Source organism: Notothenia rossii, assembly GCF_949606895.1.
Source record: "Notothenia rossii genome assembly, chromosome: 5".
Classification (NCBI taxonomy): Eukaryota; Metazoa; Chordata; class Actinopteri; order Perciformes; family Nototheniidae; genus Notothenia; species Notothenia rossii.
The window spans coordinates 54,591,888-54,602,953 of NC_136903.1; the positions used below are offsets into that span (position 1 = coordinate 54,591,888).

Sequence of the window (11,066 nt, forward strand, 5' to 3'; positions counted from 1 at the left end):
AAAGAGTGGATAAAGCGCTATATAAGTACTGTCCATTTACCATTTCAGATTATCTGAGTGTTTCAGTTCCAATAATAAATCCTGTTCTAACACCATGGAGGCTGATGCTGAAAGTCGAGTCAGTTCAGTCGTATTTCTGTCAAAACACAATGGGGAATATAGGAATGAACAGAGTCCTGCTTCTGACACTGCTAAGTTCTCTTTATAAATGAACCTTCCTAAGAACAATTCCACCTCAGCCACATCCATCATGGTCCACTTTGTAATGGAGGGTATGTCTTCTTGTTGGGTGACATTTAGAAGATTTTTGGTGAGAGATGTTTGGCCGGAATATATGCAAGATCCTGGATGACAAGACGCATTCTTTTTTTTAATATAGGATATGCCTTTTAGACTATAAAGTGATTTTTGAAAAGTGAGGTTTTGAAATATAAAGCTTTTTTAATTGTAAAGCCGCTCTAAACATTCTGAATGTGTCTCAGTTAATTTGGTTTGTAGTAAATTCCATCAGAGGGTTAACATTAGTGCACTATCGCGCACAGAGCTGGAGATTTGGAGGAGTACAGGAAATCTGAATATGATCTCCGGAGAGCAATTAGCAGCGCAAAGAGACAGTACAAACAGAAGGTGGAGTCTGACTTCAAAGGCTGTAACACCCGGAACATGTGGGCGGGATTAAGAACAATGACAGACTGCAAAGGAGCAGCGGGGGATGCTGCCAATATCCGCGTTAACACCGGAGTCCTTTCCCCACTGTAGTTCCGATATAGTTCCAAAATGTCACGTTCACACCAAAAAGAGCCGGAACTAAAATTAGTTAATGAGAACCTTTTTACCCCCTTTTCCGTCCCTGCTAGAGAGCAGGGACTCTCATGCGGCTCTCTTGTGAGAAAAGAGCTATATTTCTGATTGGCTGGGCGGATTGCAAACCACGCCCCGTAAAACAAAAAACAAGTGTTGTGAAGCCACCATTTTATTAGCATTATTAGCATTAGCATTAGCCCAGCGCAGAAACGCAGAGAGACTAACTTATGGCAACACAAAATAAAACATGGGAGATGAGGAGGTGTCGGCGTTCTTGCGATTTACTCGGAAGTCTTCAGTAGAAGCTGCTGGGAATCCCAGCAGCTTCTACTGAAGCCAGTCCCCAACAACCGGGGACTTCCGGCCGGGAATTTTGGGCGGCAGTATACGCCGTGAAGTTGTTTGCGGCCTGCCAGTAAACCCAAAGCATAAGAAGAAGAAGTGACGTCAGCGGCTTCATTTGCCTAATCCACCCCAGGGACTTATTCCGGTGTGAACGCGATCTGTACTTAGTTCATCAGAACTAAAGAGTTCTGATGAAATAAGTTCTCATGAACCTTTGTGGGAAAAGTACTGCGGTGTGAATGCGCCTAATTATGGTCTAGCTGCGGCCAAGGCAAGTACACGACACTACACGACACGCCCACCTGACACGACACTACGGTGGCTGAGAGACATTACCGTACATGGCAGATTAAAAGCGAATTGCAAATGTTATTGTAGCATTTTAAGCAACTATTAGGCAAACAAATTAATAACCTAGTCTATCCGTTTGAGACACAACAGTATAACTTTCAACCCAAATCATTTTGTCAACAAAACGGTGGTTTAGTAAAAAAAAAAATTATATATAAAATAGGTATTAATGAGATAATCTATTAATTATGTTTGTCTAACTGCTACACATGTATTTATACATAAATGAACATATTTGTGCACATCTAAATATAGTTGTTAAAGGTTTTAAGTAATGCTGTAAAAATTATCGCGTTAACGGCGGTAATTAATTTTTTGAATTAATTGCGTTAAAATATTTAACGCGTGTAACGCATTTGCAGAATGACCCGCCCCATACATCCCACCAGTGGCCGCGCCAGGGTATGGCTGGGGTAGGCTACACCCATACCAAGAAATGGCTTAGCCCCACCATGAAAAATGATGTTAAAGTAAGCAAAATAAAGTCCGCCAACTCGCGCCGAGAATTGCACAGACAGCATTTAGTAAGATTGATTTCAGTTGCCACTTGTCTGGAAATACCGAAGACCAGAAACGGTTTTGAAAACTTTTGTCACGTTTTGTCACGTCTTCTCAATCGAACATCTTTGATAATGTCTTCTGGCCAATCAGAATCAAGATAATGGTGCGGTGTTGTTGCAGGAAGTCCAGACGGAGAATACTTTTGCTGTAGTACAGGGGTGCACATAACTGGTACGCAGGTTATGCGCGTAATCTGAAATGCGTACCGTCACTTGTGTCACAAAGCGCATATGCGTACCGACGTACTTGTGAAGCTTTTCCAGAAGGCAGTTAGATCACTGGACGACAGAGTCGGCCTCCGTGTGCACAGACAGGGCTGCCGTTAACGTCGGTCTGTACAACGGAATTGTGCCAAAACTACGCCAACCGGCTGCGGAGGGAAACTCCCCCGCTTCACTGGAGAGCTGCACTAAAACAGCTGATCACAACGTTTACACTCTTACCTAATTCACACCAACGCAACTCCGGTTCAAGCTCCGTGCTAGAGCTTTTCAGGTTCAGAACCGGTTCTTCGGTTTAGCTCCGGCTCTTTTCACACAACTGGTGCTGCGTCATTGCGTCATCGTTTCCGTCGACTTTCCTGAAGTACTCCCCCGTTGATAGAAATCAACACGTAATGAATTAAGACCCCAAGGTTTGATGATTGATAGGTGTGTGGGCTGTCTTTCATTTTGACACACAGACAAATGTTATAATAAACATACATACTGTATGTTCAATGGCTATATCCGCCTTCTTTCATTTATCTTTCCATTCCCACAACAATATATTAGGGCTGTCAAGTTAACGCGTTAACGCAATTTTTTTTTAACGCCACTAATTATTTTAATGCGATTAACGCATGTGTATTTTTTTTCCTCGGCCGCCACGTAGTTTCAGAGCGCATCGGGTTTAAAATACCATCTACAAGCTGATGCTGACAGCCCCGCTCCTGCCGCCCGCTTGTGGCACACCACACTTCCATGCTCACCGGCAGGCACCGACTGGCTATTGGGAGGACCGGGAGGGTGTGTGTATGTGTGGCGCGAGAGAGAGACCTTATGTGTATTGTTGTTGTTGTTAGCATCTGGTGCTAACTAGCTGCGCTAACGGATATAAGGAGCTGTTTAAATGAAAACAGAGCAGCGACATTTCGCCACAACTGCGCCGAGCACTTGACTTTATGCAGGTAGCCAGACAGTGGGACATTGTACGAAAGGTCAGCACACTCAGCACGGATAGTGCGCGCAACATGATTGCAGCGTCCAAGCAGCTCCCGTTCGAGCATATGCCTTGAGTTGCACATTATGGAGTGTGACTTGAGACAAAGAATAGAGAACTAAACTGACTGAGCGGAGAACTAACGTGTCAATGTGCGCCAACGCCTCCATCAATTTTGAATGGGTTGACGTACAATACAGGCGGCGTCACGACATTGTCAGACGTCAGACGTCACGGCGACGTATCATAGGTGCGCTCATAGTACGCGCTCACGTGGCGGTGGCGTTGCTTAGAAAGTGCTATCTTAGGTATGCGTGTTGATAACGTAGGTGTGCATAAGCGTGTTGATAACGTACGTGTGGATAACGTACGTGTGGATAAGCGTGTGAATAACGTACGTGTGGATAAGCGTGTGAATAACGTACGTCTCGCCTCCATTAGCATTGTATAGTAGGCTATCTGGTACAGGTGTGTAACACGTTCTCACTCCCAACCCGTCACATGTTGACGGACGGTCAGGGCCCCTCCCCGTCACCCTATGAAGGACAGGGTACCCCTTGACCGTCAGGCTTCTACGGGCAGGTCATCCCATAGACCTTCATTGCGGACAGCGGACCCCTTCACCGTCAGGCTTCTACGGGCAGGGCGTCCCATATACCTTCATTGCGGACAGCGGACCCCTTGACCGTCAGGCTTCTACGGGCAGGGCGTCCCATAGACCTTCATAGACCACGTGATCAACAACAATGGCCGACCTTCGTGTTATTCTCGGTGGAAAATGCCTATTTTAAGGTTCATTTCGCCATTAAAATGCGTTTTGATGTCATTTTATGCGATTAATATGAGTTGTTATTTCTGATTATTTGTGCAATAGATGTACATGATGTTTAGTTTGCTAGTTATGACGAAGATTACTTCATGAATGTGTACACATTCATGGTTGCTATGGACGCTACAACAGCTCCCCGTTCTCAGCTGAAGCGTATAGATGAGAGTAACACCTACGTCATTTCCGGGCAAAAATTACGGCCCCGCCCACTTTTGGGGGAAAACAACGCTGTCATTTGAATGGCGGTCAATACAAATTCTGAAGTTTTTGCCCATCTGATCAATTTTTTGGGAAAACCGTGGATTTTTGGATCTTCAAAGAGCTCGATTACGATGGCCAGTCAGGCAAACAATTACATTCGATCATTGGTAATCGACAAACGGTCTTGATATGGTTAAATTAAAATCAGTATAGCGAGGCTGTAATTTCTCCAGCTGTTACTCTCATGAGTGAGTCGGAACATAATAGTTGTATCATGCCAAAAAGCTGCTGTGTCGTTTATTGCACCTCAAACATTAAAACAAATCCAGAGTTACGTGTTCCTGTACTTCCTCTAAGAAGAAAGGACAGTAACAGAAGATCTCTGTGGCTTCCGGCCCTTCAGGCTCGATCGCCATTGAAATGACAGCCGTTGTTTCCCCCAAAAGTGGGAGGGGCCGTAAAGTGACGTAGATGTTACTCTCATCTATGAAAATAAATAGCCTACTGCTATATTTAACCATATATCGAGCCCGATCGTCGATTTCTAATGGCTTAATGCTATTGTTTGCCTGTCTGGCCATTGGAATCGGGCTCTTTGAAGATCTAAAAATCTCCGGTTTTCTTACATTTCTGATCGGATTGGCAAAAACTTCAGAATTTGTATTGACCGCCGTTCAACTGACAGCATTGTTTTCCCCCAAAAGTGGGCGGAGACGTTATTTTTGCCCGGAAGTGACGCATTTGTTACTCTCATCTATGGTGCGAGACGTCATTGCTCTTTATATATAGTTTATACAAAATTACAAAATTGTAATTGTCATACTCTGTGATAGTTCTCGGCGACAGTTAGGCAAAAATAATAGGTTTATAGGCATTTCTTTCTCTTATGTGAAGTTGAGATGATGCATGCTGGGTACTGAATTATGCGCGTTCGACACACACTTGTGACGTCATATATGCGCGACGATGTTAAAGCCCATTTGCGGTCCTTCCAGCAGGTAAGAAACACCGTAAACATGTGCCTGAACTCGAGAAAATCATTCAATATTCAGCACAAACAGCCTTATGTCGGACCAATAAGACATTGTCGGAACATTTACAAGTGTAGGGTAGTCGTTTTTTTGCCTGTAAATAATTTTAAGACATTCAAAAAAGTATAACTTGCTGCATCAAACGTGCAGAATGCTAGCTAGCTGCTACTAGCTATTCGCTAGCACATAAGTTGCTTCTAAGTTTAACTTTATTTAAGAGGTGGCAAACGACTGACACCTGTTATTGCATGAAATAATATTTGTGATTGTTTAGGAATGTAGTTATTATGTGTCAGTTATGTGTTTTTAATGGGGTTAGGGTTGATTTAAATGAATGACACAACAATAAAAAAAATTAAATAATCATAAAAGTTCAGAAATATTCCTTCATGTTTATGACACTAATGCCAAGCCCCTTACATATTAGGTGACCTTTAGCTCCAAACTGTCTTTTTGTAATCATGCTATGTTGATGTTGTTAATTATTTGATAAGATAACGCCACTGTAAAATGTAAGGTGTTCAATTCCTAATTGTTGTTTCTTCTCTCAACAGATTCTTCTGAGTTCTAAGTGAAAGCCAAACACCGTTATAAGCTATAGCATCAATCCAAAGGCACTTTTAAGAGCCACGTCCCATTGTTTCCCTGTCCTTGCTGTTGTGAAATTGTCCTATCTCTGTTGCTGTCTGTGTATCTGTCTGTGTACCTGTGTATCTGTCTTATCTGTCATCTTTCTGTTGTTAGTCCATTTCTGTGTTTTTGTTTTTCTAACCATGAGTGATTCAGAGCATCAATCATTTACGGATCTTGATGATTTTCTTGATGAGGAAGAATTCAAAGATGAGATGGAAAGTCTTGATGAGTTGATTTGTGAGCTTCAGGAGGAGGAAGTAGCAGCACCAGTCCAGACACCTGAACCAACCATAAGGTGGACAAGGAGAGACATCGATGGAAACATAATATATTCCAGGCCAAGATCAAGCAGGAACCAGTCAAATCAGGGTCAGTATTGTTTATTATTGAAGATATTTAGGAAATCTAGATTATTTAGTCACCGGTGAGTTTATCAGATAAAGGAATACATGTATACCTTGATGTTTAGGGGATACAGCATCAAACTAAAACCAACGATAACAAAGATATGACTGCTTGTGCATTGTGCAGTTATGGGTAACAGGGACAATTTAATTTTAATCTTGTTGATTTGTTTTTGGCACAGCTGGTCCTAGTCTGAGAAATGATCCTCCCTTGGATGCGCCTAACACTAGCCATGAGTTGGCCTTTGCTCCAGAGACGGTTGATATGTATTTTGTGTCTACGTAAGCCCTAAACAGAATATTGATATATTTGTATCTTATACTGAATTGGAAATGTAAATGTAATGTTTGTAATCATAATATATTCATTTTGTAATAATAATAATAATGAGCAAAGCTGTTGCACCTCTCAAAGCCACAGCCACTCAGTACACCTTGATATTTTATAAAATAATATTGATTTATTATTCTATCTTTTTTAACAGTGTTTTCTACGAGATCTCCAGCACTCATTGAGCGATACCTCAGAGGATGACCAGGAGGCATCAGCCCGAACTGCTCCTTTCAAGGCTTCCTTGGATTGGGCAACTAGAAAAAGTCTCTTTTCAGAACGGTGGAAGACAGAGAGGCCCCGTCTGGTGAACAACACAGTGGAACAAGAAGATGTGGCAAACCGCATCTGCCAACAGTGTGGGAGCAACCCAGCTGCTGTTCGGTGCCGTGACTGTCAACCAAGCCCCTTCTTCTGCGCTGAATGTGATGTAGGCATGCACACCAGACATGTCCTACACAACAGAGATGCCATGATAGTGGGATTCTTCCAGCCACTGCTTCCATCAACTGTTGTTGTGGATAAAACCCTTTCCAGTTGTGGTAAGTCCTAGTTAGTGAATGTACAATCATATTTTTGGACTCGGCTCTTTTATTTGACAATTTATTCAATGCATTTTTGTTTCTTATTTCTTTATTATGCATTTATATAGTACATTGAGCTCAATGTCAGTAAGCTTCCTGAGCATCTCCTCAGTACTTAAAATGTCTTTGAGTGATTTGATACATCTGTGTCAATTTTTCGAAGTCGATACATTTGATCTCATTTCACTTGAACAATCTTTTTTTGTTTGACTTGTGCCTGTGGAAATGCCTGCAGAAATCTGTAGTTGTTCGCCAGTTTCGTTGAGGGTCAACCCAGGAAAGACTGTTGCTGTGGTGACAATTAATGGTAAGAATGCAAAGAATTTTACTTTTTTTTTAAACGATGTCTCGTTTCAATAGATGTGTATGTGACATATTTACATTTACATATGACTTTTGTCTACATTTTAAATTAGAGGGGATGTGTTTTGTTTTTTCTAGGAAGACATGATCTTAGCATGCCTGAGTTAAGTTGTGACGCATGCAGTGCTTGAATTGGGCCGGTACTCACCGGTACGCAGTACCGGCACTTCTGATTTTTACCCATGTGGTACCGGCACTTCTTACTGAGTACCGGCAAGGTGCCGGTACTCAGTAAAATGCCGGTACTCATCCGCCGGCAATATACGTATATATTGTAAACGCAACGCAGCGCAAATGTGGGTCTGACTCTGCCTCACAGAGGGTGACTGGCTGTCTACATGACGTGGCCTGCCGACATTGCCACTTTCATACAGATCATACTAATGCCCTCGATTGGTCTCTGTGTGTCATTCAAGCTCGGGAGGGTGTGTGTTGGTGTATGTGTGGCGCGAGCGAGCGAGAAAGCGCGCGCACAGGTTACGTGTATTGTTGTTAGCATCTGGTGCTAGCTAGCTGCGCTAACGGATATAAGGAGCTTTTTCAACAACAAGGTGGAGGGAGAGTCCTTTGCTGTCAGACTGAGAGGCTGATAACTACAGCTCTGGTGAGGTAAATTACTCTCTGAGTCTTTAGATAGTTAACTTAGTTTAAGTTATCTCAGTGGGTCTCAAACGGTTCGGTCACCATTTATGTAAACACATATTTCCATTTGAGCGGGTAGTGATTAGTAAAATATGCATGAATAATACAAACAAAATGTTAACTAGGTGAAAAAAGGTAAGATAAACTTGTTGAGAGCTAAAACTAGTCTTTGCTGTTGCCTCAAAGAGGAGCAGGGGGGAGAGGAGGGAGACAGGAGAGGCCGATTCAGGAGCCCAGACACACTCACAACTATAAATGAACCAAAAACAAATAAATAAACAAGTTTCAATGTTTTTTCATATTGGATATTGTATGTTATTGGTTATGGCCATGTACTTATGTTTTTATGATTATTTAAATGTATACATTTTTGTTTCATATGGGTGTAGTCTCTTTATTTCCCCCTCAAAATGCACCAGATTGATGCATTTAAGTCCAACATTTAAAAAAAAATCTTACCGGGGGAGCATGCCCCCGGACCCCCCTATAGGATTTGAGGCCCGGCCCCACTGTTCCCAAATAGATTTGCAATTTTTTTTAAATAGTAACCCATCTCCATATGTTTCTTTTTGGGTAGTAGATTTAAACTAGAGGGCTATCACTTTGTGCAGCAACGCTATTGACAAATAAATCCAGCAAAATGGCACAAAAAACTGGTAGTGGCCTCAGGGACGAGGAGTCATTTAACCAGCCAGTAGGAGTCAAGCTTTACTTTCTTTTATATCCATAAAGAAAAAGTAAATCTGTTTACAGTTGTTTCATTATGGATGTTGAGAGGTATCCATATATCTCTTCATTTTGCTCTCAAATTGCACCAGACTGATGCATCTAACTTCAATATTTTTTAAAAAATGTTCCCGGGGGAGCATGCCCCCGGACCCCCCTAGACTAGAGGGTGTCAGGTCCACTCCCCACTTATAAAAATAGCACTTTACCACTGCACCCCCTCTAATCTCAGATGCACCCTGAGTCATTTTGTTTAAGTACAGTGAGCCTTTCTAAAATATACAGTAAAGAGACAAACCCACCAGCATTATAGGATATACTATGACTTTGTGCGAAATACTTGTTGCTGATTTAGAGTACTGGCACCTTTTTTATTCCAATTCAAGCACTGGACGCATGTCATGCCACTTGGGCTGCTGGAGTGGACAATCTCATCCGGAGTGGATACTGGCCTGCTATACTGCAATTTGCCACAATGTATGACACGGATGTCTTTCATTAATTTGAAGAAATGAAGATGGCAGCGCCAGGACTGTCCTGTCAAGCATTTTTAAGAATGCTTGATCAGAGAACTTTGCGCTTTGGCCGTGTGAGTATTCAAATGATTTATCCCACAGTATTGTTCATCCGTTTGTTTTGTGGATTTAAAAGCTGTGTGCTACTGGTAATGATTATTCGCTGCTGACTTATTTGTTTTGAAATAGGCTGGAAAGATCTCAGCAGACAGCTTTCATAAAAGTTTTTTTGAGTGGGAAGCTGTGCGGTTTGAGTTGGACAACATCGTTAAGGAGGAGCGCTTCATCTGTCCTGCCTGCAGCCCGGATATGCTTGCAGTTTCAGTGGATGGAAACCGCAAGCATTACCGGTTCAAGAATTCAGCTAGGTACAAAACATTTGTATATTTGTATTGTTTTTATTAACAAGTACACGTTACTCTTTAAGTGCCCCAATTCATCTTATACTCTAAGATACTCTAACCTTTTTGTATTTAGATCTGAGGAACAGGCCATCTTTGAAGGAGTCTTCATATCCAAGGATGAAGATGTAGCAAGATTTGTGGACTACATTCACAGCACGACCAAACGTGTAAAATTAAAGAGTACAATTATTATATTAACAAAAATATGAATAACTAACTATGTACACTATAAACCTCTACTGAAGAGTTGGTTTAGGTTAGTCTTTCGATCAATTTCATCAACCATTATCCATATGTTAGGTTCCTGGAAGAGGCGTTTGTGGAGGGGGGGAGTGGTCAGCAGCCAGAGAGACCTCCAAAAGATCCACCAGCAAGGTAGACGAGGAGGGCCTGGAGCTTGCGGTGTGTCGCCATGGAGTGCTGCTCTCTGCACTGAATATGTACAGGGGAGAAATCTTTGCCTATCCCTTGTACTTGCAAGAAAAGCTGGCCAGCAGGAATATAACTTTTTTTTGTATGGATGTCACATGTAAATATTGGCCCTACCTTCAAAAAGTTACAAAGAGCTGCCCAGAGCTCCAGCACCTTCTCCAGATGAGGCCCTTCCTCTCGGTATTTCATGCCAAAGCCCATGATTTCAAATGCAAGGTGAGGAAGCATCACGTGAAAGAATCTCTTTTTTTCAGCTTTTTTTGTTTATGTTTTACTTTATTTATTTACCAGGTGAAATGGAGTGGGGCCTATCAGGATGGGGCTGGCTTAACACTTGGGGGGGAAGTTGAACAGTGCAATGCCTTCCTCTCAAGGATTGCAGTAACAACCAAACATACAACATTGTAATGTAATGTAATTGTAATCAATAAACAACCAATCACATGAATCTCCCGCCCCTGACATACAAAGTAATAGCAATGTTAAAACGAAGTAAACTGGATATAAACTCTCCAAACAGGCGAAAAACCTACCAGTTTCACCCACTGTCTCTGCCACCTACATGCCTGGTTCCTCCGGTTTGTATCCCGGTAAATAGTTATGGTTGTAAAGAACCGGGTGATTTTCTAGTGTAATATCTTGTTTGGAATATGAGGAAATGAATTACGGTCTGGCTCTCCCAGCTTGCACGCGGTTTGATTGGCTAGCGC

The 11,066-nt window shown here is 42.2% G+C and overlaps 1 protein-coding gene across 1 annotated transcript; it reads left to right on the plus strand.

The window, feature by feature from the left end:
* Positions 1-5,840: 5,840 nt before the first annotated feature.
* Positions 5,841-10,764, plus strand: LOC307038839 (uncharacterized protein; the record flags this gene model as incomplete). The annotated part of the gene is made up of 9 exons (XM_079680515.1): positions 5,841-6,324; positions 6,542-6,641; positions 6,845-7,232; positions 7,510-7,581; positions 9,392-9,594; positions 9,710-9,888; positions 9,998-10,091; positions 10,225-10,572; positions 10,648-10,764. Exons 5-9 carry the CDS (start codon positions 9,517-9,519, stop codon positions 10,762-10,764), a joined length of 816 nt encoding a protein of 271 aa, XP_079536641.1. The 5' UTR covers positions 5,841-6,324; positions 6,542-6,641; positions 6,845-7,232; positions 7,510-7,581; positions 9,392-9,516.
* Positions 10,765-11,066: the final 302 nt, after the last annotated feature.